The 27,539-nt window shown below is 42.7% G+C and overlaps 1 protein-coding gene across 3 annotated transcripts in view; it reads right to left on the bottom strand.

The window, feature by feature from the left end:
* Window positions 1–27,539, bottom strand: part of dysf (dysferlin, limb girdle muscular dystrophy 2B (autosomal recessive)) — an 83,495-nt gene that overhangs the window by 21,239 nt on the left and 34,717 nt on the right. For 2 of the 3 annotated variants that reach the window (XM_041965639.1, XM_041965640.1), the window contains 4 exons: window positions 24,700–24,874; window positions 24,534–24,607; window positions 15,287–15,346; window positions 4,284–4,382 (listed from right to left, as the gene is read on the bottom strand). In XM_041965639.1, the coding sequence (XP_041821573.1) occupies window positions 4,284–4,382; window positions 15,287–15,346; window positions 24,534–24,607; window positions 24,700–24,874 (408 nt within the window). The remainder of the gene's footprint in view (window positions 1–4,283; window positions 4,383–15,286; window positions 15,347–24,533; window positions 24,608–24,699; window positions 24,875–27,539) is intronic. The other variant, XM_041965641.1, reaches the window with a different exon arrangement.

Below are 27,539 nucleotides of genomic sequence, written 5' to 3'. Positions count from 1 at the left end.
CGAGGGAGAGGGGAGACGAAAGGGAGAGGGGAGAAGGTTTCGACAAAGCACGAGGGGTTGATATACGACACAAAAGCTAGCCCGAAAACCTCTTTCTTTGAGTCCAAACTCATCTATAGCTTTCTTACTGAGAGTTAGGTGAGAAGATTGATGCCACTCTCATGTCTGTATGGTAATTATGATGCTAATTTAGCTTAGCACAAAGACCAAAGCCTTCATGGCAGCCCTGAAATGCTCATTTTTCTCCACAGACCACTATTATAAAAGAGATAAGTGTAAGTGTGAGTCTTTGGGTGGGATTATTTCTCATCCTGGGTTTGATACGTCTCCTGCACTGACTCCTATAATGACCTTTACACCCACATCTTCCTTCCTAAGTGTAAGAAACTGTACAATCACACTAATTGTGGATGGATGTAGTGATCATGTCAGGATGTAAATGGGTGGATGAAAGTTTCTTTACACAAGCAGTGTTGTGTTATTTGTCCGATCATGTCAGATTGGGATAGTTTCACCAGTCCTGAAGTGAAATAGAGTCATGCAACTTCATAGAGAGAAAAGACAGAGGAACCTTCTATCAGATCTGCAGGTTTATGGGTAGACTGGTGATCTCTACGATGCTTGAGGTGAAAATAACGGGGACAGCGAGGGAACATAGAATTGATGAGTTTTTAAAATGCTACCCGTGGAACGGTGAAGCTGAGGCTGAGGAGGTTAGAGGTGTGAAAGCCTTGAAGAAAGCTCGGATGATGCAAATGAAAGACGAGTCTGGAAACGCTGGCTCACTGGAATACAACAAATCCCAATCCGCCTGCACCAAACCCAGTACCAGGGGAGAAAGTGAGAGGAGAGAGGAGCAGGAGGAGGTGAAGATGGAGGGCGAGGGGCAAAACAAGTCGTAAGAGGGATGGAAACAGCAGCGTCTTTGTGACAGAAGCAAAACGAACATATTCTAGGAAGAAACAGGGGAGAGGAAGCAGGTTAAGGCAAGAAAAGAAGAAGAAGAAGAGACTAGCATTAGCGACCGTCTTCTAAGCTGTGGCAGCAAATCTATCGTGGAGACAGCAAAATGCTATCAACTTAAGAACATAATATTTAGCATTGATCAGTCGTTCATCTGACAGAACAGATAAACGTGCAACATGCTAACGCTCATGTTTCACTTGCAGCAAAGCTTTTCTTTTTTACCTGACAATGAGTGCAGCACCACAAGTGATTTGCAAAGAAAAGGTCACTTGAAGTGAAAGACTGCTTTTCCCCAAAGTCTCCAACCTGGACAGACCACCACAACAGTAGTCCAGGGCCACACATTGCACCGCGAGCTAGCGTTATGTAGCATTTAGCCTACTGCTACTGCACGCTCTTCATCTCTGTCAGTCAAATCTGAACACACAGACATGAACATATTTTTAGATATAGTTTAATTTACTCTTCCCACAGCGTCTGACTTTGAATATTATTATTTTCTTATTCAAAAAGTTGGTTTATCAAGGTTTAGTAGAAAGAGTTCATTGTTTCACAGCATCCTGTGTTTGGAAACAAACTCTTATCTGACAGTTTACTTTCTCTTGGACTGTTACTGAAGTTCATCGGGATGAATTCTTCAGGGATCTCTCATTTGCTGAACTCGGTATGATATATTTAGCCTGTTCCATGGCTCATTTTCTAGCAGACCTCCATGAGTGGAGAGTGCTGAATTGCTGATGCAACTGCGAAGCCTCTGCAGCGGCTGGAGGAGGAGATGGAAACAGAAACAGAAAGGTGACAGAAAAGGAGGCGACAGCAGAGTTGAGGCCGAGAGGAAAGGTGAGGATATTAAGAGAGGGAGTTTACCTCGGGTCAAAGCGAGGCTGGAAACTGCGTCTCTGCTGACAGTAGCAACCCGAAGGGCAGAGGGAACAAGAGGAGGTAGGGAGGTGAAGAGAAAGGAGGTGGCAGCACGGGGTGACAGGAAGGTAAAGGAAGGTTGGAAAGGTTGGAAACAGTGGCTCATTTCCTCGTGACAGTAGCAGATCTGACTAAAGGGGCTGTCAAAAGAAAGAAGGGAACAGGAGACTAGAGGAGAGGAGAGGAGGGAGGGAATAACTAAAAAAGGAGGCGTTGGCACGGAGTAGGTGGAGGGGAGGAGATGAGGAGAGGGTGAAACCGAGGCGAAGCGACGATGGAACCAGTGGCTCATTGGTCATTTCGCTCGTTTCCATCCAACTGTCAAGTGAATTTCGAGCAAAGTTTTGAAATGTCGCAAAAGCTCAAAGGCGACTTAGATGTGTTTCCATCGGCAGGGGTGAAAGCATTTAATAGGCTCCCTGAATGAAAAAAATACACCCACTACATGGCTAAATGGAAAGAGCCTTTCAAGGGTCAACGACTGCTGGGCAAGTTGTTATTGTTCTCTATTGTGGCTTTTAGTTTGAGCCAAATTTTGTTGTTTTCATCTGAAGAAGAAGACAAAGAATTGTACTTCTACACTGGAGCATGTTGGACGTGGTCTTTCTGGAACATGTCTGGCAGTTAGAGGGTAATTTTAAATGAGACTGATCTGTACGTTGGCCAACATCGATCAGGTAATTTGTCAATCTTCCACAAACCTTCACGTAAAAGCTTTTCACACCAATTAAATCATCAAAATACTACTTTCAAGCTCTCGCGGAGCCTTTGTGCTGCACACACGTGAGGATATATGCCAAACAGTGATTGCACGGCTGCAAAGCCAACCAAAAGCTCTACGATGGAAGAGAAAGGACGTAAAAAGAAATGGAGAGGGCCGAGTTGAAGCCGCTGCACTGATGTGAAATGGCTTTCAAGGGAGAGGTTAGAGGTCTAATTTAAGAGTAATAAAAAAAGGGCAAATTCTGACATGATTAGTCATTTGTTTGGGCATCAGACAAGAAGAGTGACGTGTGCTTTGAGTCCCGGTGGAAGGAAAGGTCGGCATTTGGGCCGAGAGAATCGGGATAAGGGTTGAACAGAGCGTGGGCGATGGCGGAGGGGCTCCTGGGATGCCGGGTGAACCGCGGCAGACTCTGAAAGAACGAGACGTTGACGCGATCCCTCGTCTTGGGCTCGCCGACATCGTAGAGCGGCTTTTTCTCTGAATCCGTCCCACGACGGCGTTCCCGAAGCGAATTCAACACGGGTGAGTCATCGGAGTCGTTCGGAAAACGGGCCGCAATGTCACGACGCCGGAGGACGGGAGGACAGGGCATGAGAAGAGAGGGGGAGGAAGGGAAGGATGGAGGGACAGACTGACGGAGGAGGCTGGCAGGAGGTCAAAAATGTGATTTAAATGGTGAAGTTTGGGGCAATGAGCACAACATTTTCAGAAAATGGAACAAAGAGCTGCACTGTCCCCATCTCCATGTTTTCCTCTATCACTCTCCAGCTTTAGTCCTTCGTCTCTTTGTCTTCTCTCAATGATGTCTCCCCTTTTCTCTGACCTTTGCTCTTCAACAGACGCACTCAAATCTGAATTTGGTCTAGATTTACATTTACACACACACACACACACACACACACACACACACACCGGTTCATGTAGAGCATCACTGAACTGGACAAACACACACACAGCAACTAAAACTCGTTCATTTACGCATCATTTTTTCATTCGACAATGAATAACTTAATTATTAAATGTCAAAAATAATATAATAAGCATGCTTTGCTAAAAAAAAGTGGTAGAGGTATTGAATTCATATCAGTATGGACTGGTTTTACACCCCCTCTAAGGGTAGATAACATACATGCAAATAAAAAAATAAATCAATACATAAAAAGACTTAAGACAGTATATGTAAACAAGACGACCCAACATTTGTGAAGACATCACAAAAATACTGGGTAAAAAAAACTGTTTAATTTCCCTGGAAGGAAACCTCCCTGCTAGCTCAGAGTGCATAATTAGCTGTTAGCATCTAGCGATCAACCCATGCTGCCAGTGGACGGTCTGGAACACACGCAGTTCATATCACACTACGCGCAAGCGCTAGCTTTATGTCGCTTCGGTTAGCATTAGCGCTGCTGTTAGCTGCCATTTCTCACTGGAAGACTATGTGTCATATTAGCTATCTAGTGTCAAGAAGTAGTTTCTCTGGTTTACAGCTGTACCTGTCTCATGGTGTGCAAGAAAAAGTGTATTTGTTGAAGCTGCATAATGAACAAATATTTGGTGTTTTACCTATATATAATTTCCACTTGACTACACACGCATAGAAAACACACGATACACAGATTTTTATATGGACAGAGCAGAGACAGATGACATTAAACACACACTCTCTTACCTTCAGTGTGTCGAAACCTCTCTCCAGGTACGTCCCGTACTTGTTCTTCTCTCCTGTGGAGGCGTAGAATTTACTCCACCAGTCCATGAACTCCTCTTCCTGTTGGTGACATGTTCAGAGGTCAGAGGTCAGAGGTCGGCAGGTTAACAGTGGACTGGAGCTGCTGAATCTAAAGGCATCTACAAATTGAAACTCATGAAAAGCTTTAAAAGGCTTAGATGAAAATAACTGTGTGCAGTTTTAAGAGCATTTTGGTCTGTTGTGTTTACAGCGTAAGTCCGAACTGTGTACGTTTATAAAATGTTTGCATTGGATTAAACTCCACGCCGTCTTTATTTTCATACCAGCTGAGAAAAACGACCTCAAAGTTCATCTCCTGTCTCACCGAAACCTCCGTGGAGGCTGAGGCGGACCCTTCGCTCAACACTTTAACTCCTGTAATGACCTTTGACCTTTAAAAGACACGAAAAGCCCTGCAGTGAGTGCTGTTTGCCTTTGGAGAGCAGCTCAGAAATAACCCGCTTTTCATGATTTTTCCAATGATCGCATGGCAAAGTGGACTTCGCCAACTCACGTCAACACAAGTAAAAATTGCCTCTGGTGGCTGCGTGGCATTAAGGTCATGGTATACGGGTGTTCTGAGGCAATGGAAACGGATAACACGAGGATGGGAACAGGCTCAAAGCGGACTAAACCAACAGTGGCATCAGAAAAAAAACACGTTATGGCACAAAAACAAAAAACAGCGGCGAAGTGTATGTTTATGTATGAATGAGCCGCTCTGAGCTCCTCTCCATCACTTCTCTGCTACATGTAAACGTTGATTAAGATTAAATAAGATTAAAAACAGAAGATCAAGTTCAAGCCTGGACTGAATGTTTTTAACAAATGCACCATTTTATTTTTTTATTTCTCATGTGCATGTTGTCAGATTCTTGTACTTCTGTTGCTTCTGTGGACTGCGGCTTCGACCTTTGCCCTCCTTAGGATTGGGAATATATGTGATCCAGAGAGTTAGGTGGAGCGAGGAGAAGGTCTCAAGTCTTCAATATGACGTCCAGAACTAAAGACCAACAAGTCCAAAGTCGTAAACTTTGTCTTCCAAGTGTTAAAAAAGTCATTATGAGCCTTTTAAGGAATGTGATTACGTTTTTTAGAATGCTGAATGTGTCGCATGTTACCGTAACGTATCATTTGTAATCTTGCTGCCGGTATGAACCAATCAAATGCACTTTTACCCTCTTGCGCAATATGATTGGCTGCCACCTGATTGTTTTTAAAGATAAATATCCATTGTCAGGAAAATGAGGACTTGATTCATGAGGCTGAGGTTTCTTCCATGTCTAACACTGTAAGGCCCACTGTTGCAAAATTACAACATCAGTTTTAGCTACACAAACAAAAAAAAATCAGCAAGTGTTTTCATTTTTTTGGACCATTTAACATAGTCAGTGGGTAATATTGGTTAAACCCGCAATGCTATTGGATGGTAAATGTGTTTATAGGTCCGGCCATCTGCCCATGAACTCACACAACCTGCAAACTTTGGGGGTATTTTGGCCTTACGGGGCTAAAGACCAAAGTCCAAGTGTAATCACGAGTAACTGGAGTTTAAGTCTTGATTTTTACAAGCTAAGTCTAAAGCTAATGCTATCTGGGTCCACATCTCTGGAGTGAAACTCTGTTCCATACGTACCAAAACTCATTCAAAAATCCTACCTCATAATGCCAATAACTAAAAATCCATCCGAAGAACAGGACCTGAGCAGTATGTCGTGTGGTACGGTACTTTTTTAAACAATAATAGGCTCTTTTAAGTTTGTTTAGTATTTCTGTTTAACAGCTCATTCAGACATGTTTAAACAGCTAAAAAGGTAAAAAATTAACATTAGATGAAGGACATGGACGTCCATCCACCCCTGTTACGTCCTTTCAGGGACTCTCTTGCTTCTTAAGCTACGTTTGTTTTCACTGGTTGGAAAGTCGTGCAGAAAAAAATTGAACATCTAACAGATTAAATCTTGTGACTACTTCAGGAACTGCTCTGATACTGGGCTGGTGGTGGAGCGATTTGTCTTAAAATATGGAAAGCAAACCCCATGGACAAGTTTTTCAGACAGACAGATGAGTGAAATGCTAAATGACAGACAGAATTACAGACGCCAAGAGAGCTGAAAACACCCTCATCACCTAAACACAATGCATTAAAAGTTTTCAAAAATATTGCAAAAAAAAATGTTGCAAAAAGGCAGAAAAAATATTTTTTTCACACACACATTCTCCAGTGATGCATTACGTTTAAAGCGTTCAGTTTAAAGCAGCAATCAGAAAGTCATTTATGTGATTAAACAAAATTAGCTCAAAAACTTACCCACTGTAACATCTAGTGTCAGCGTTAACAGTAAAAGGCAGGTCAGACAGGGATGTCGTTTCATCGCAGACTGCACACTCAATCAGCGCAAACACACAAACGCTGACAAAACGTGACCACACACTAAAATAACAGGATTAAACCGCACTTTAAGTAGCTTTTCAACACATTTCGTAATACTTATTCTCATTACACACATTCAGGGGTTCATTCCAAAATGAAACATACACCATTTGAAAAAAAAAAAAAGAGAAATAAATCCCTCTATTACAAAATGACTGCTGGCATGAAAGTAAAGGCCGTTAAAGTCTTACTATTACAGCCATGAGTCATCCTGAGGCCGGCGCTCACAATGTCGTTCTGTTTTGGAGGATAAAATATATTTGTTTTTGAAATGTTGACTGATGGCGTTTTGTGGTTTGGATATGAGTCACTTTGATTTATATGATATGATTTTTGGGGGGGAATATATAACATCTTTGAATGAAACCCTGTTATGTGTTTTTATCAGGACTTTTTTCCCCCCAAGTATGAAGCAGCCTCATCCATCAAATTTACTAAAAGTCTGTTCACATTGGCAACGATTGGTCTATTTAAACATTCGTTTTTGAGTGTTTTCTCACAGAAATAAAAACCCTGTCTGTCTGAGTGTGTGTGTGTGTGTGTGTGTGTGTGTGTGTGTGTGTGTGTGTGCGTTTCCAGCCGCCCGTTGGCCCTGACGCAACAAGGAAACAACGACTACAAAGATGGAGAATACAGAGGGGACAGATCAAACTACCAGGCTGCCCCTTCACACACACACACACACACACACACACACACGCACACACACACACACACACACACACACACACACACACACACACACACACACGCACACACACACACACACAAAAACACATTTCAGTTGGACGCGTCTCCGCCCTGCAACCTTCAACCCTCTGAGGAACACTCCGGCTTAAAACACACTCATGACGCATGTACCACTTTTTCCTTTGTGTGTGTGTGTGTGTCTGTGTGTGTGTGTGTGTGTAGAACAAAAGTGCTCTTATGGCACTGGGTTGGTGTGGAATCCCCTTTCTCCTACTTCCCACAGACTCACACACACACACACACACACACATAACCGAGAGGGGAAAACTATGGAATTCCTCATTTTCCAAAGTGGCAGCATGGCATGGAAAAGGGCAGCACGTGGAGTTTAACTGGGACATGACACACACACACGCATGCATGCAAGCATGCATGGCGCTGGGTGTCTGGTGTGTGTTAATGTGCCCTCTGTGTGCAGCCGGTGCCAAGCACTGATGACAGGGGCGCCAGAAAGTGTGTGTGTGTGTGCGTGTGTCAAGGTGTGTTCAATCAAGTCCACGACTCCCGATTCAGACAGATTAAAGCAGCCGGTGGAGCGTTCCAGACTGCGGTGGGTATTTAGTACGCACTCAAGAGATCGAACACACGCATAAAGTCACACACACATGCGGCGGTCTGCTCAGGGTGTCAGTGCGGTTTGCAGCCTATCATTACGCCCTGCAGGGAAAGCCAGGCTAACCAAACCAGCCTGGCACTGCCAAGAACTCTGCGAGCAGAGCGACTGGATTTACATAAGAGCTCCGCGTTGCTTCGTAAATGCTTTTTGTGGGGGGAAATCCCTTCCACAGAAGCGTTAGGGGTCAGAGGTCGAAGCCGCAAGCCCGACGCTGGAAGAGGCTGCACAGCCAGACAATCCAGAGTCAGTGAGACCAAAACTGAACACCGTTCGACTCAGCAGGAAGTTGCTCTCAAACAGCTGACAAAGTGTAAACACCAGTGATGCTGAAGGTTACAGTGCGCTGGTGGTTCTTCACTTGACCTCAAGTTCTTGGTAAATACAGGTGGGAGTAAAACTGAAGAGAAAAACAACATTAGGAAGGTGTTGAACCGCCACAAGCCTCCAGAGCAGCTTCATTTGTCCTCGTCATGGATTCTCTAGCTGTGTTGAACTCTACTGGAGGACAGATGAAGACATTCCCTCATTTGGTGTTTTGATTAATTCATCGTTTCTCCGTTCGCTGCAGAATGACACAAACAAGAGTTTTTCTGGACCACAGAATTTCTGTGTGTCCTCCAAAACCGTCAGAAATCACTGCTGGAAAATAAATGTTTCATGATGTGACAGCACTATGGTTAAGGTTTGGTTAAGTTCAGGCACAAAAAACGTACTTAGGTTTAGGGAAATATTGTGGTTTGGGGTTAAAATGACTACTTTGTTTAGGTGAGGGCACCTTCATCTTCATGGTTCCAATAATAACCGTGTGGTTAAGGTTCAAGGACAACTGTGGTGATGCTTTAAGAACAAATGTTTACTGTTGGTTGGAAACAGGATATGAACACGGATCTCCCGTGTTAAAGTCCATCTACCCCGAACTCCTCCGGACGAAGACTTTGTAGTTTGCACTGTCATAATTATTACAGTCACTAGAGGGCTTCGGTTAACGTTTTAGGGCACTTTCTGATCTGATGCTGTTCTTCTTCTGAGGACAGTCTCATTTTCATGATGTGTTGATCATGGTGTTGGAGAGCGCTGTCCAACAAGTCCCTCCAAAATCTCCCATAATTGACCAACTGACTTGAGATCTGGTGACTGAAGGCCATAACATCATGGGTCACACTTCATCATTTACATCCTGCAGTGACGTCTTTCCATTGGTCCCCCTTATATGATGGATTTAAAAGTAACTGTCAACTACCTAAGCAACCTGTTGAATACAGGATTTCCTGAACTCACCACGTTAAACAACTAACTGTTGCACAAAGGATTATGGCAGTGATGGCCAATCATGTGCCATGGAGGCCCAACGGTCGGCAGGCTTTAATGACAACCGAAGATTTCACCTGCCGATTTGCACTCTTTCACTCTTTCACACTGCGAAATCACCTGCTGAGATGGTCAGAATAAAACCCTGCAGGCTGGACACCACTAGGCTGTGTCCACTCGGTCAGGACTAAAACCTTGCTATGAAATATTCAGTCTAGACCAGGGGTCACCAACCCGATGCCCGCGGGCACCAGGTCCCCCGCAGCATCCACATCAGTCGCCCGTAAGACAGATCTAAAAATAGCACTAATCACGAAGTAGCTGTCTAAAATTGTATTTAATTGTGTTGCTAGTCTTTTCGAATTACATTTACAGTGATGTAAATTTAAAAACGAATACATAAAAATGTAAAAAAAATGTATATCATAAAAAAAGTTTAATATACGAACTCTGACGTAGTCTGGGTCGGAGGTCAGTCTAGCGCGCATGACAAACCAGCTTTGCTGAGATGAGCTCGTGATCGCTGCAAAGACGAGGAGACGAACGCGTTTTCTACCCACAAAAACATGGAAGAAAAAAGGAAGAAAACTTCTCATTTTCACAGTGAATGGGAGGAAGAGGTCTTTTTTACTAACGTGAAAGAAAACTGTGTGTGTCTCATTTGCGGTGCGACTGTGGCGACGGCTGAGCGGCACAACGTGGAGAGACACTTCAGTACATGTCACAAAAGCTACCATGCTAACTACCCACCAGGCAGCGCACTACGGACGGAAAAAGTCCGCTAAAAACTGTTAGCGGCTAGTAAAAATTGAAAAAGATTTCCTGCAAAATGTTGTGGAAGTGAACATTTGAAAATGAAACAATTGGATAATGCACATTGAAATGTATCTGTTTCCTGCCTTGTTTAATCATTCTGAATAACTATTGTGATGGATCATCTGCGATCAGTGTCTTCACATAGAATATCATTAATAATAATATAAAATTAAAGGTACACTGTGTAACTTTGTTATTTCAGAAGTGTATTATCAAAGTACTTAGTGCCCTTGAAGTAGCTCTTAGTTTCAAAAAGGTTGGTGACCCCTGGTCTAGAATATCTTCAGCAAGCGATTTTAGACACTTTGAAGATAAATCTGTGAACCATTGGGTCATTCTTCCCAAAACAAGTCCTGAATTTCTCTGACTGGATTCTGTATCTCCAAATTAAACCGGTCAATGTAAAGAATGTGTACAGACTGGAACGGACCTTCCAGCAGAGCTGTGTCTGTCATCCCCTCCACTGTGATTTCAAGGCAGAGCACCAAACCTCAAGTAAAAATCTGGCATTTTTACATAAATAAATGTCTTGTTTGCTATCAGTGATTGACATTAAACAGTAGCGAGACGATCTATAGCCAGTTCCAGTTGCTGTCCAACACTCACGCCGCCTGGCAGCTCTTTTCTTTGAAAATTCTTCTGACGTTGCGGAAAAAATGCATGATGCATGCCAGATTTCTGGCTAGCTGGAATAACGTAAATAATTAGGAGGGTGGTAGAATTAGTAGTGATAGCCACTGCTGAATCGTGGAAGGATTATCCCTTTAAAGATCCACAGAGCAGCAGTTCTTTAGTCTGACCAAGAGAACATCCACCAGTGAAATGAGACACAGCTCCTTCATACACGCTCAATGTTCAAATATAGTCTTTAAAATGCTGAAACAAGGCAAATCGGCAACTGATTACTACACAGACTGTCACAACCATTACCCAACCAGACATCGTTCTGAGGTGTCCAGCTGGGCTTGCAAGGCTAACGATGAACTACAAGCAAAACACCCAGAAGTGCGTGGACACATTCGGATGACATTCTGGGCGGCAAATATGTGCAGCATTCAGACTCTGGAGGTGAACAGCGGCTTACATCAGTCTGCGGCCGAAATTAGCAGAACAAGAAAAACAATAATGATTTAGTAAGCTATTTTGACATCTTGTTTCTGGTCGCAGTGTCATTATAGGGCCATAAAAGTGTGTTTCATAAAGCCTCAAAAATGCCACAAAGTCACCTGGCATGAAGCCATTTCAGTTAGTTCTTCTGGTTCGAGAGGAGCCAGGAAGGATTTATGGAACTAGCGGCAAACTACAACATTTTCAGAGTGGGATTATAACCGAACTTGACTAGTTTTTGGAGACAAAACATAACCGTTTTGATGGGAACTAATGGTAGAGGAGAGACGCAGCACAACCACAATATTTTGAAGGAGCACAAATTCCTAGAAAACATGTCACCACTGGAAAACATAAACACAAAAACCGCATTCAGTGACTTTACAGTTATTTCAAGTGCAGCTACCTCAGGATTAAAGAACAAAGTTAAGAGGAGGGCCGGTTTGATCCGTGACAAATACTGTCATCAAGCCTGGATGCTGCATACGAAATGTGACATACAATGTTCATTTTCCATCTGAGCGACGTTAGATCTCAAATATCTGGAAGGGGGGGGTCGGTGCCTCCGAGGTTTGAGGAGCCATGACGCTACTGACAGCCGATCTTCTTCAACTTTTCCAACTCTGAAACCGAATCTGACTGATCCGCTTTGGAAGCCGCTCCGCCGAGCGCACACTCCGCTGCAGTAATCTGGTAATCATCAGACATACGCCCATGACCCGTTTTTTGGTTGCGACCCAGAGATTAAGAAGCCAGGATTTACGGCACATGAGAGAGCAAGCTTTCTTTTCCTGGTGCCATGAGATATTAGTCCTCCCTCTTTTTCCTCATTTCAGTCGAACCCTTTCTGATTCCTTTCCTTCCCTCTGCTTCTCTTTAAGTCACTTTGTCCCTCCTTAACCCTCTCTCTCATTTATCCGTGCCTCCCTCGGCTTTTAGTAACTGTCTGCTTACAGAGAGTTGTGGTACGGAGGATCTATAGCAGCTCTGTTGACTTTGGCCCCGGCCAGACCGAAAGCCGAGCCTTTAATTTGACTGGTTTCAATATCTGACCCTTAATAAAACAAATATCTTTGTTTGGAGAGAAAGAAATCACCCCCAATTACTGTCGAGCGCAGAGGGAGAGAGCACTACTGGATGTGTGTATTTGTGTGTAGTCTGGTCCAGGTCAAGCTAAGTCCTCAAATTGACCTGGCTTAGATAAATAAAATGGAGGATTGTAACAAGGAGCGTGGTCCCCCATTCAAACCTGGGATCAGATTTCTCCTGCAACCACACGGCTCGGCGTGTGTCGCTCTCTAAAACCTTGACTTCTTCGGTAGAGAGTATTTTCCTGAGCCGCGACCAAAAAAGCGAAATGTAAAAGGTCTCTCGTTTCATCCCGCGGCGAGAGAAAGCACAATTTTCTTCTTCTTTATCTCATTCGTTCCAGATCAAAACCTCAACTGCCTGCAGCCAAAGTTATCCGTGAGAGTCTTACTTAAAATAAACTTGATCTAAAATTACCTCTCCGCTACTGTCGACATCCATGCGAGTAAAGTGCAGTGCGGGTTACTGTGAACACGAGGATTCAATTTAAAGGATCATGTGTGTGTTTGCATGGTTTAGTGCCTCATACCAACATTTTCATGTATGTCTTTAAACTGCAGTTCCAGGCAGCCACTGGTTTACATTCATTTCTGTATGTATGACACTCAGTTAGGTAACTGTCCATAACAATGAACCACAACTCTGAATTAATTTTACATTACATAATTGACTGTCGTGTACTAATACTGTACAGTTTAAAGGACGAGTTTGACATTTTTAGCTTAGCTTAGCAGAAAGACTGGAAACAGGTGGAAACAGCTAGCTTAGCTCTTCCTTGTCATCGATGTGAGGTTGCCAGGTAACCAGCAGATTTTGCTACCTTTGATTGGAGCCAAATGGAAACCCACCGCGACATCGCCCATTGGTTTGTGGACGACCATTTTAAGTTGTCATTTTGGCCGTCGCTGTCTTGGATTTTTGGAACCAGAAGTGACCAAATTTGGACGAGAGGGTGGTGTTGAAGAGGACACGCATTGCTGCACCTCTATCCTGATTGGATCTGACTGAGAACCCGAAGACACGTCGTGGTAGTGACTTGTATCCAGTACAGACCCTAACCCAACCCCTAGACCAGGGGTCACCAACCCGGTGCCCGCGGGCACCAGGTCGCCCGCAGCATCCACATCAGTCGCCCGTAAGCCAGTTCTAAAAATAGCACTAATCACGAAGTAGCTCTGTCTAAAATTGTATTTAATTGTGTTGCTAGTCTTTTTGAATTACATTTACAGTGATGTAAATTTAAAAACGAATACATAAAAACGTAAAAAAAATGTATATCATAAAAAAAGTTTAATATACGAACTCTGACGTAGTCTGGGTCGGAGGTCAGTCTAGTGCGCATGACGAACCAGCTTTGCTGAGATGAGCTCGTGAGCGCTGCAAAGATGAGGAGACGAACGCGTTTTCTACCCACAAAAACAGCAGAAAAAAGGAAGAAAACTTATCATTTATCAGTGAATGAGAGAGGGGTTCTTTTTTACTAACCTGAAAGAAAACTGTGTGTGTCTCATTTGCGGTGCGACTGTGGCGACGGCTAAGCGGCACAACGTGGAGAGACACTTAGCATTACTCAGTGCCCTTGAAGTAGCTCTTAGTTTCAAAAAGGTTGGTGACCCCTGCCCTAGACTGTGTAGCATATCCTGTTGAAAATCATGAGTGAAGACTTGTAACTCGAGAAACTAGAGACTGAGACCATAAACTCATTAGGAAACTGTGTACTAAACATCCGCGTGCTTTCTATCTTCTCATCTCAGTGCTGGAAAGGTTGCTCCCGGGTCTACTGTCGTCATACTCCGCATGCTTTGTCGGACGATGATGCTTCAGGTGATGGTCTTCAATTAGTGGTAGTTTGTTGTTTGTGGTCTGTTAATCAGATTAAAAGTTGAATCTAAAGCCATGCATTTTTTCATTTTCTATTTCTAATTCTGAAAATCTCACATTTTGAGAAGCTGCCTTGACTTGCGGTAATATATTTAAATACAGTGGCCCTGACAAGTGAATTCGCATATGTTCGTTATCTGGAGTTACATATCAATACTGGAAAATATAACTGCATAAACATCATGATTGATAAACCATATCGCCCTCCTCTGCTGCTACATTCATTGTGCTGTGAGACAATGACAGGTTTTCAGCTTCACGAACAGAACACATCAGATATCTGGTCTGTGTCAGACTTCACCGAGCGTTAGCGTTAGCGTTTAAGAAGTCAAGTCCTGGACGAGAGTAAATGCAGGGTTGACGTTCAGCGTGATGGATAACACGACTTAATTTTTCATACAGAGAGATGCATGGAAACCAAAATCTGCCTGAAAAAACAGAAAAACTTACAAATGGCAGTAGCACAGTGTGCAGAGTAAAGTATTAGCAATTTGTAGTAAAAGCTAACACCACTCATATGAGCCTTTAAAAACTATTGAAGATCTGGGCAAATTACATCCACTTGATTGTATAATTTGCATTTAAATCACGATTTTTCATAAAATCTGAGAAGGAATGAAAACCGTCAAACTGTATTGTAAGCGAGTGCAGACGTGTATTGGTGTTTTTAAAAATTGCTTGTTGCCAATGTTAACAGATCTGCCACACGCGTCAGCTTTAATCTCTCACTAACATCATGAGCATGTGAAAATCATTAGGTTATAGAAGACAGGAAGTCATAACAGACAGAAAGATATAAGTACTGTATCTGTAAATTTGATGGATGTTAAGAAAATAAAGGAATAAAACAGGCGGATGGAAAGTTTGACGTTCTGGTTGTTAACGTCTAAGTGTTTGAGTATGAATGAATGAAATGAGTTAAAAGATGAGCGTGTTACCTACATGAAGGCTGGAAGTAGAGGTTGAAAGGTTAATGATAACTGAACTGGCTCCATCCGCAAGCTACGAGACAGACATAGACACACACACAAATAAAAACACACACATTTTCATGTTAGCTGGTTAGGGTTAGCAACAGTTATTAGCATCAAATTGAATAAACAGCCCAACACTTGAAATTATTTAGTAATAACACAGCACACTGTACTCTTCAACACTAACATCATGAGATGAGACATGTTAGTGACTCAAACACACGGAAACATCATGGCCACTGTTACACAAACAATTCATCAAAAACCTGGAGTCCGTAAATGTTTGGTGAGGGAAAAACCAACGTGTTAAACTTAAATCAGACATGTTCGTTCTCTGGGAGGTCGCTGGTCTCGGCGAGGTGCGGACAGCAGGGTTCAGTTAAGGCCGATCGGAGCCCGGATTAGAAAGACAAAGTGTTCGTATGAAGTCACGGAGAAGCTGAGCACATGGAGGGGCAGAGGAAGAAGACAGGGAGGGCGAGGATGCTGCAAAACAGCAGCGTGAACTGAAACAACCTCGACATGTGTGCACGCAACACACACTTTTTTGGGGATGTTTACTGGAGACACCCTCCTTCACATCAGCAGTCGTTATATTAAAGTACAGACCGGTGCTCTGTTGAACATGTGTTCCAGTTATAGAGAATCACTTATATAAAATTGGTACCAAATAAGTCACAGTTCAGTTTCTCTTTTTCCTACATGCTCAGTCAGTTTCTGGCTTTTTCAGGTCACCTAAATGTAGTTTAAATGGCAGAAAGTGGAACTCCTGCAGTTATACGCATTAAAAAAACTACAAAACTGAGTGAAAACTGTTGTATAAAGTGTTCTGCTGGTGAAGGAGGGACCTGCAACCTGCAAGGTGAGGGTCATGTGACTGACGGAGTATCCAAACGCACCATTCAGCTACTTTTCAGTGACTTCTCTGGAGAAGGTCAAAACATGAGAAATGCTCATATCAACAAGAGCAAAAGTCCTGCACTCAAAGTAAAAGTACAAAAGTATTGCCGTCAAATTATACTGGAAGCATCAAAAGTAAAAGTATTCCCAGCCCATTTCTGAATAACAAATGTTATATTATTGGATTATGATCTTTGATGCATTCATGTGTACATCACTTTAAGCAATAAATAGATTTTCTATATTTTTTTGTTTTTATTTACTGCTTTGTATCTTCTATAAAATAGAAAATGGAAAGTACAGTACAAGTACAGCAGCTGAGTAAATGTACTGAGCTACTTTCTAACACTCAAATGTTCTTGAATAAGGGAAAAGGGAAGAACACAATAAAGCTGATTAACTTCCAATGTTTCTTTATTCTTTCACCTGTATTCAATTTCAACAAAACAGTAACTGATTCAAATGTTGGCAAAGGACAGTTATAGTAATAATTTAGTGTAAAACTAAATTAATATTAAGTTTTAAGATTGTACAAGCGTGAAAAACTTCATGCTGTCGCCACAAACGTACCTATTTGTCTCTTCACAGTTTATGTATCCAAGCAGAGTTGTTTTGATGTCAAAGAACTTCAACTGGATGGAGGCGTTAACATCGGGGTGTGCACACTAATTTCAACACCTCAACATGCACGCACGCACACACACACACGCACACACACACACACACACACACACACACACACACACACTGATGAACCTTAGCTTAGCTCATACTGTACATTTTTGGACCTCCCATGTCACCAAACATTTAGAGAACGGGAAGTCCCGTGATGTCTCCTTATGTTAAAAAGCGTGTACATCCTCTGTGTGTGTGTGTGTGTGAGCATGCATGCACATATGTGTGTGTGTGTGTGTGTGTGTGTGTGTGTAAGCGTGACAGCCAGAGAGAGAAAGAGAAACAGCTTTTGACTTCATCGATATTAAATTGTTTTTGGTTTAAAACTCTGGAGAAAGACGTGTGTTTGCGTGTGTGTGTGTTTGCGCGTGCTTGTGTGTGTGTGTGTGTGTGTGTGTGTGTGTGTGAAGCTGTTGTGGCGCCTGTGGGTTCAGGGATAGCGAAGAAGGACACACAAAGAAATTAAAAGAAAGAAAAAGATTTGAAGATGATGGAAGGATCACAGAGGGGATGATTGGTTGCTCGACCACAACAGTGAACAGAGAGAAGGAGAAAAAGAGGAGGATAACATGCCCTTTAATGAGCAACCACATTAAAACGACTGTCAGCGTGATAGATAGGGAAGAAAAGAAGGAATGAGAAAATGAATTAAAGGGGTAAACGGGAATGAAAGAGTGGGAGGAGGAAGACAGAAAGAGAGAAAAAATACAGGATGTGGACGGACATGGCACAAAGGAATGAAAGAGGAGTAAAACGGAGAGGTGAAAACAGAATGACGGAGGTAAAGAGATGAAAAAGAGAGATAAGAGGAGATGAAGAAGGTAAAGAAAAGAACAGAGGTGAAGAAAAAAGAGAAAAAAGGAAACAGAAGAAAGAAAAAATGGAAGAAGGGAGGGAGATGGAGAAGAGGTGATGACAAGAGGGGTGGTGAGAAGAAAGATGGAGGGATGTAAGGAGTGCAGGGAGTATGGGCTGCACAGAGGAATGAAGGAGGAAGCAAAGCACAGATGAGAGGATGGAAGAAAGGAAGGATGGAGCGAGAAAACAAGAGGACGAGAGGGAGGAGAGGAGTTAAGGGAGACTGAAGGTGATGCAGAAAGGGAGATGTTCGCACTGGAACAGCAGGAAGGAAAAGACGGTGCAAGGAGGAAGGAAGGAGGAAGGAGTGAAAGAGAGGGGGAGTCTGGTGGAAGGAAAGAGTGGCAGGGACAATTGAGTTTTTGAATGGAAGTAACAATGGAAGCAGTGAAAGAGGGAAGATTGTGAAGGAAAATGGCACAAGGAAGGAACTAAACAAGGAAGGAAAGAAGGGAAGGAGGGAGGACTTGACTAGAAAAAAGGAGGGAAGGAAAGTAGGAGGAAGAGAGCAGAGCAAGGAAAAGGTAAAAGGAAAACAACAAGAAAAGAAAGGAAGAGACATGAATGAAAAGACAAGGGACAAAGGAATAAGTGAAAGAAGGATGGAGAGAGCAGTGTGAAGCAGGAGAAAAAAGAAAGAGTGGAGAAAATAAGGGAGGAAGGGAAAGACAAATAAGAGAAGGAAGTTACAGGTGAAAGGGGAGGAAGAACGAAGGAAAAAGGTAACAAAGATGGACAGAGAGAGAAGGGAAGAAGGAAATGAAGTGAGGACGAAAGTAAAGAAACAAAAGCACTAGATAAGGAGGTGTGAATGAAGGAAGGAAGAGGCAAAAGGTATACAGGATGAAAAAAAGGAATGAAGGAAGGAGTGAAAGAAGGATGAAGAGGGATGATAGGACAGAAGGAGTTGTACAAGGAGAAAGAGTGGGGGAAAGGAAAGAGGAAGAAAGGAAGAAGATAGAAAGAGAGGGAGAGGATGGCAGCAAAGGAAGGAGTGAAAGATAAGTAAGAATGAAGTGAGTAGATGAGAGATATTAAATGGAGGAAGAAGAGATTTAAAGGTGGAGAGAAGAGAGGATGAAGGATGTAAAGAGGGGGTGAAGGAAGGGAAGGAGATGAGGAAGGAAGGCGTAGATGAACAAAGATGGAGGAAGAGTTGTGGTGTGGTCCTGTGGGGATAACGAGACAGAAGACAACTAACAAGGAACAGACTCCCTGTGTTTGTTTAAACACACTGTACTACACAAACTGTAACACACACACACACACACACACACACACACTGTAACACACACACACACACACACTGTAACACACACACACACACTGTAATACACACACAGAAACCACAGGGTCTGTCTTGGATATCGTCGAGGGTCAGATTTTCCCCTTCAGTGATCAACAGGAGGACGACTTCACTGAGACAAAGGAGAGAAGGAGGAGAAGAGAATAGGAAGAGGAGGAGGAGAAGAGAATAGGAGGAGGAGGAGGAGGAGAAGGAGACGAAAAGCAGAAAGGAAAAAGATGAGAAGGAGAGGGGGACAAGAGGTGGAGATGAGGAGGTGATCAGTAGATGGGAAAAGGAAACAAGGAGAGGAGAATAGCAGGTAGAGGAGAGGAGAGACAGAGGGTAAGGTAAGGAGACAAGGAGATGAGGGAAAGATGGAGAGATGAGAGAACGAGGGGGAAGAACAAGGAGCGGAGACAAGGAGATGAGGGTGTTAGGGAGGAAAAAGGAAGTGAAGAGCAGGAAGAGGAGGGATAGTAATTGTGATGGAGGAGAGAAACAAGGAGGAAAAAGTGAGGAGAAGAAAAGAAGAAGGGAAGGACGTCAAAGAGAGAAGCTTCAGAACAGAAGTCTTGAATTATTGTGCCCCCTGTCCTAATTCCAGGATTCCTGGAATTCTTTCCCAAAAAATCAGAAGTCCTCCACAGATTCACTGTCTTTGAACGTTACTTCAGTCTCGTTTACGGGCTGATGCAGTGGTTTTCCATGTTGTAGCCCATTAGCTTCAAATGCTGTGTACTTTAAACATCACTGCAGAACATTTTCCAACATCTCCAGCGCTGTCTTTACTGGTTCCTGAAAGGGTTTTACATCATTACAGCTCAGAACAAAAAGCAAACAGCAAACGGAGAACGCGAGTCCACTGCTAATGCTGCTAGGTACACGTTGTAACCTTTGACAGAACTATGGGTAGCCTCGTTTCCGGACTTTACGCTAAGTTAGTTGATAGCGCTTGGCACGAAAGAGCCTTTTTCCCCAAATGTCAAACTGATGCTAAAAAAGCATCATGGTCTAGCTGCTTAGCATGTAACAAGAGGTTCAGCAGAACTGTTCAGTGCTAACACGCTTGTCTGGCGACATGTTCGACCTAACGTACCTTAACCATCGTTCACGTGCCATAACCACAGTCTGTCCCTAAACATGCTGTAGTTGCTGTTGGCAGATATAAAATAGCAAAAAGCAACAATTTAAAAAACATTGTCATTGAAAGTAATTAGGATTTTGCAGAATTATCCAAACTTGATGTTTTAAAACATTTAAATATTGTTATTATAACGGTTATTAAGTAGCATTACTTTTAAATGTAGGCTTTGCTCAGTCACTTAATTGACAGCTGAATTCTGGACCGTCAATTGTCATTTTTGTTATCTCTCTCCTCGGCTCTCTCCATCCTTCACTCCACTTTCGAACAGCAGCGTCGCTCTCCCTGAACTCGTCTCCTCTCGCTATTTTTAGCGAATGCAACAACAGCGTTATAAACACAATAATTAGTTGGGTTTTTTTGATGTTTTTTTTAAATGGACTTCTGGGACCACAGTTTGATGACAGTGCATTCCTGAGCCTGTCCAGCTCCCTTGAGTCCTTATTGGAACGAACATGATTACACAAGGACGGCTGCGGTCTGCGTGTGTGTGTTTGTGTGTGTGTGTGTGTCTGCGTTATTTATGTTTGCCCCCTGAACAGAGTGTGTGACAGCCTCATGCGGTCTGCCAAACCAATAAGACCAAATTATGTTGTCTCCTGATTCTATACAATCCTCTATTCACTAATATACACACAGAAACCATTTAATAGACCACTGTAGTGTGTGTGTGTGTGTGTGTGTGTTGACATGTATTACTCATGTTGTGGGGACCTCTTTACAGAGTCACATTGTGAGGACTCGCCTTCCTTATGGGGACAAATGGCAAGTAAATTATTACATGTTAGGGTCACGACTTGGGTAGTGGTTATGGTTATGGCCTCCAGGAAATTAATGTAAGTCTATGTCGCGTCCCCAGAAGTGATGGAAGTGATGGCAACGGTAATTGACTTCGTGCTCGGAGCTCCTGCGGATGCTGGGTATCCTCGGTTGACATGTTTGCAAAACACATTTAATTATCGGGGCACGGGGCTAATTTTAATGAAACACATAAAACAACGTAAGAGCATAACATTGTCCCAGCGTGCTCTGCCCTGCAAGCTGCCATGTTGGCGTTTTTCCTGAAGTTTCCAGCTGAAGCTCGAGCTCTGAGCTGATGGACTTTTTCAAGCATCAGGGCGAATATTCTGACCTTCTCAGTTGTCTGAAGGTAAGCTGTTGCTTAGCAACTGACAACAAACCTACCGACTGACGATGTTGCCTTGTTTCCTGTTAATGCTTTTTGCATTACAGTAAGAACTAGGAGCAATTAAAACGGGGGTTTTGATGACGGAGTGCCAACTTAAGGAGCCAGCATATGATTGAGAGCTGCTGAGGAAAAGCAGTGAACTTGTCTTAGGGTTTGTGATTGGTCTCATAACGGTGTTTAACACTAAACTCAGTGACCTGTTTTTGGAGATAAGGCAGATCACTTTGTCTGTCCCCCCGAGGTCTGACGAAGTAACAGCTGATTCATTCTTCCTAAAACCTCCTCCTCAACCCGACAGTGTTTTTTCCACGGTGGCTTTTCCATCTCACTTCCAAATTAAACTGTCGAGCTGTCCGCCAAAATACAACATTAGCATTAAACGCTCGCTGCTAACCTGAAATAACCCCTTTAAGGGCGCAGTTTGATGCAGGAGACGAATAGTAGGTTAAATGTGGGCTATTGAGAGTCAAAGTGCGGAAATAGAATGATTCAAATATAATGCATGCATTTCATGTTGCATTCAGGGGCCACACAAAATCAGTGCGAAAACTCAGCCAATTACAGATTACAGATATTTTGGTGGGACAACAAGCTGTGCTCGTCACTTTTTAGTGTCCCCTGCTTGCAGCGTTCCTGTACTGTAGGTTGTGTTTTCTCATTTTGTGTTGTAAAACCAGCTATAATGTTGTCATATTTGCACGTGTTTCGTCTGTTTGCATGTGTTGCGATGTGTGAAGCTCTCAGGGCCACCGTACTTATTACTGTAAACCTTCTACACCAAGAAGTCCTCCAAATTAAACAACAAGCTAGAAGGTCATATGGAGGCATTTTCTGATCTGAAGCCATGAATAAATCTGTTTATTAGCTTTGAGCATAATAACAACTTTGTTAGCTTTTGGGAAATGTTGCGGTTTGAGCTAAAATAAGTCCTTTGTTCAGGTTAGGGAATGACTGTGGTCATGGTTTAAAAAACATTTACTGTTGGTTGGAAACGGGACACGAACAGTGGTCTCTCATGTTGAAGTTCGATGTTTTGGCGACCCGTCCACCCACCCCGAGTCTCTTTAAAACATCACCTCACTTCCTCCTTCTGTTATAGTTTGTGGCTGCTTGAGTTTTGTCTGCAGCACATCTCCACGATTTCTGCTTTTATCTTCATCTGTAGAAAAAGAAACAAACTCTTTGACTGAACCGCTTGCATCAAAGATTTATAAGCTGTGCCGAGGGTCACAAATAGGTTTTTATCATGAGGTCACAAGCGAAAACGGCTGGGAACCACGTTTTCCTGTTTAAGAATTCGCGATGACCATGACGGCATGTGGATGTGGTGAGCAACTCAGTCCTCCTCTCAGAGGCACTGTTATTAAGTTTTAAGTCACGATCAATCTCTTTATCTCTTTATCTTTATCTTTTGACTGATGCTAGCAAGCTAGTAATGAACACTAGCTTTGAGATAAAGATCCTCAGAAGTTGTGAGCATCTTACACACATGATCAAAAGTTCAAAATGTGCTTGTGTGTGTGTTAATGCGCATATCAATCACTTTGTCATATCACTCCAAACATTAAACAGCTCCGAGCTTGTTGGCTGTATTGGTTTTAGCATGCAGACACTGTTTGATACTACTGCACGTCTCTTCATGGGTTACGTGTGGTTAAGTCTGTGGGTTTCAGTATGAGTGTGTGTGTGCGCATGATAAACTGTAAATTGTGTGTTTGAAACCAGAGAAATTTGAACAAGGATTAGGTCGATTGGAAAATAGTTTCCATGTTCCTCCTTTACAAGCGAAAGAAGAAAGAAAGAAAGAAAGAAAGAAAGAAAGAAGGGAGGAGTGAAAGCTAAATGTCTTAAACATGGAGAGAGAACGTTAATGGTTGGTGAGGAGCGCGGGTCTCGTGGTCGCCACGGTAACCACCCACCGCAGAGACGGTTGCCATGTCATCATGTCAGATCATGTTTATTTATGCCGCTGGTACCACTGAACACACACACACACACACACACACACACACACACACGCACGCACGCACACCCACACACACACACTAACACACACACACACGCACGCACACACACACACACACACAAATGTTCCCTGTGGAAAGATGAGTGTTTCATATTTGACCTTTATACTTATTGGTTGTAACACCCCACACCCGAAAAAGCACACATCTACACACTCAAACAGATAAATAAGCATCAACACAAATGTCATGACACACACACACACACACACACACATTCCTCATCCATGCATTTGGAAAAATCTCTGGATCATTGGGTATTAAACCACTTACAGTAGGTTCAGCTGTAATGACGAGCAACTGGGGAACAAAAGTTCAGCTGCAGAACAAAAGTTCTTTCTGTGAATCTGCTGGTTTGATTCGTTCATTAAACGTGACGCCTGTATGAGAATCTGGTGATTATCAATCAGTACTGGACAAATGAGAAGAGCTTGGCGAAGACTCACAGGAGCCTGTATGTGGTGTTTTTAGAAGTTACTCAGAATGTAGATTTGTTATATGCTGAAAGTAGCTTTCCTGCCCTGAACTCTGTTTGTCAGGCAGGGTGGGGGTTCAACAGACTCGACATGTTTTCTGCAGCCCTGCCACTCAAAGGGTCTACATTCAGCAAGCATCTCTCTGCATAGCAGTGTCAGCTGTTAGTGGCGGAGTCCGCCATTTCTGTGATGGATTCAAAGTACCAACACAAGCAGATTCAGAGGAAACAATGCACACATTAGTTTTAGCTCACTGATAGAAGCCTCTCTGTTCACTACCGAACATTTCCCACTGCTGCTTAAAATTAAAAACCTCAACAGGGGCTTTTATTGTGAAGCAGCACAGGAAATGCATCAAATAAATCAGGACTGAAATCTCTCTGAAATTCAATAAAGCTGAAAACCATCTTTATTTTCACCGCAAGCTTTGAGCTGATTTTCTTTATAACCTGCCAGAAATACTCACTGCAGCACTACATGCGTATTAATCCACAGCCAGAAATAGTCCCCAACAAATGCAGCATTTAAGCTAAAAACTACAGTGACCAGCTGTTTTAAAAAATCAAAGTAGTAGGAGTAGTAGGAGGCATTCGGCTGACGGTCATTGTACTGAGAGTGGTGGTAGTGATGATCTTTGTGGTGAGCACCTGTAGGAGGGTTTTACCTGGTCAGGCATCAGCGGCTCCTCGTCATCGATGTCAATAAACACCTCCTCACAAATCAAGTGTGGCGTCGCACCTGCACATGCACACACACAGCAGAGAGACATGTTTAACACTCAGGATCAGTGTGACTTTATGGCTTGACATGTTTACCTCCACCCGTCTTACGTCTCCATCCGTCCTCCTCCTCCTCCTCCGCCGGTCGCTGCTCCTCCGGGAGGCACCGATACTCCTCCAGCGACCGGATGGTGCACTGACCAACCACCGGCTTCCTCCCGAACTGACGGTTGTCGATGACTTTGATGACGATGGGCGGCATGTAGAGCTCCTCGCGGGGGAGTCTCTGTGGAAAGAAGGGGGGAATAAAAGGGAAAAAGAAAGAGCGATTAAAAAAGAGAAAGGCGTGATGGAGGATGACACAAGAAAGGGAAAGAACATGTGAAAGAAATAAGATGAGACGTATAAAAAGAGACAAGGCGAGTCCTCTGACGCACAGCTGCATAAGGCTCCCTAACGCTTGATTCTAATTGGTTACGCCACCTACTTGCCTGAAGCTGATTGGTTACGCCTTGGTGACAGTCCAATCAGGGCATCTTTACACTTCAGCTCACCCCTCCCACGTGAAGGAAGGAATCAGGACGAATCAAAAAGAAATGAGATTTGATCTTTCAGGAGACAAACTCCACTTTGAATGAATTAAGATCTCAGTTTAGGATTTGCACGTAAAGAGGCACCATTAACAGCAACGTTTATTTTAAATGACAATACAGCTTACTGCTCTTTTCCACATTTCAACCTTGACTGTGATCAAACGTTACCACAGCTTCTGTTGCGATTGGCAGTTTGAATTACTGTCACTCTGTTTTTGTCTTATTATGCAATTTGACTTAAGCTTTACAAACTTTTCAAGCTAGATTTATTTTATCACAGCGTATTGATATTAATTGATTGTTTTAATTAAGTGGTTTCATTCTTACATGTTAAATTGACAGTCACAGGAAAATTGTGGTCATGTTAGCATTTAAAACGTGCAAATTCTGCAGCAAATTCAATTCATTTCAATGGTAAAGCTGTGTTATACCATTAACTTTTATTTAACTATCTCTGCAAAAGAAGACAGTTACGAGACTGCAATCAATGGTGCAAACACGTCTTTACAATCGGCGTGAACTTATTGTGAACTTGTTAGCCATCACGCTAACAAGCGTGCTAGCCTTTTCCCCTTACAGAAGCACTTTACTGAATTGAATTATGTTCAGTTTTGAAAACAAAATGTCAGGAGTAAGTAAATTAACACAGCACATTAAAAAAGAAATAAGCCCCGAGAGCTAATGTGTAGCGTGTTAGCAGTTAGCTCACCCGCTGCAGTAGTTTACCGACTAGTTCATAGTTTGCCTTCAGCATCATCAGTGAACCTTTTTTGAAGCCAGAGAGGTAATAAGACCACAAAGACCAACATCTTCATGTTTTCCGCTCGTTTCTTGAGCCTTTTCTGGCTAAATGAGAGTGCTGTAGGCATTTATATTCTTTAAACATAGCTGCGCTAATTGAATGAGAAGAAACTTTAACCTGGTATTTTGTTTTCTGGCCTACTGGACACTTGATGGAACTGGACGTTAGCTTCACCTGTGCTTTCCCTGATGCGACAAGTTATTGCTGATGTGTGCAATTAATGAACAGCCTGGTTTTCTGACTCAGTTTGAAACACAGCAAAACATGTGCTAAAGTCTGTCCGTGTGCTGCACAGTGTTCAGTCTGTCGGAGTTATACATCGTGAATTTAATACATCCCACAAAGCTTCAGCACACAAACAGACCAGCACTTGCTGAAAAAACGGGCTTGTCGTAAATCTCTTATAGCTGCTGATAATATAGGGGTTCACTCGTTTCAAAGCTGATTCTAGACAAGCAGCCTAAATATTCACCTTCTCGAGCCTTTACAGCAGCTACATTTAACCATTCATCCCCGTAATGCTCTCATTTAGTCGGGCTGGCTCAAGAAAAAAATGCCTCGGTAGCTGTAATCCATCTGACCTCTCTGGCTTTAAAAAGGCTTAAGTGGGGCTGATGATGCTAAACTCACACAATAAACCGAGAGAGCTAACATTAGGTGGTTAGGCTCTTCAAAGAGTTGTATTCAAGGAAACTATGCACATGACATTTTCTTATGCCCCCGTGCCATACGAAAACACTTACGCAGTCAACTTAAGACCTTAATATTGTTAACATTAAATGCTTGGACTCCTTTCAGGGGCTGAATTTCAGGGAAAAATATGTGCATATTTCCACAGTCCGGTTGAGGCTGTCACACTATTGCGGTGGTCAACACAGGACCTTAATCTTGTTAACATTAAACTGCCGGAGCCAAAGTAAGGATATGTATTTGAGGGAAAAATATGTGACTATTTCCATGCTCCAGTTAAAGCTGTCATAATAAAACACTGAGGTGATCAACTTCAGGCCTTAATATTGTTAACATTAAACTCTGAGGCCGTTCTGGAGCCGCTCTTTGGAAAAAACGTGCATGAGATTTCCATATTTCAGTTTAGGTTTTCATAAGAAAACACTTAGGTGGAATGCAATGGCACCGATGTAAACTCAGTGGAAACATCCACGCAGGGCAGTTTTACATTTGAAGAATAAATAAGGACTGGTGAGGCTCCTGCTTTCAATATTGTGGTTTTGTGCTGATTAAAATAAATGAGCGACTCAAAGAAACTGTCTGTTGTATCCAGTCACCGTGTGACAATCACGTCAAGTTAGGTAGAGACGTGAAAAGCTGTTTTATGACCATACAAATGAAAGTTACACAGTGAATGATCAGCCGTGGATTCATCTGGAACAGAAGCTTTAAAATGGATTTTTGAAGAACAGGAAGGACTCTTTCAGCAACAGTAATAAGATTTCTGGAGAACCAGGCAGAACATTTTATTTTTCCCTAAAATGGCTCAAAACTAACTATTATAAAAAAGGTAATATTTCCAAAATCTATACTATGATTCAAAATAT

Source organism: Chelmon rostratus, chromosome 23, assembly GCF_017976325.1.
Source record: "Chelmon rostratus isolate fCheRos1 chromosome 23, fCheRos1.pri, whole genome shotgun sequence".
Classification (NCBI taxonomy): domain Eukaryota; kingdom Metazoa; phylum Chordata; class Actinopteri; order Chaetodontiformes; family Chaetodontidae; genus Chelmon; species Chelmon rostratus.
The sequence above is the reverse complement of the archived record's forward strand: the minus strand, read 5'-3'. Positions and strand labels throughout refer to the sequence as shown.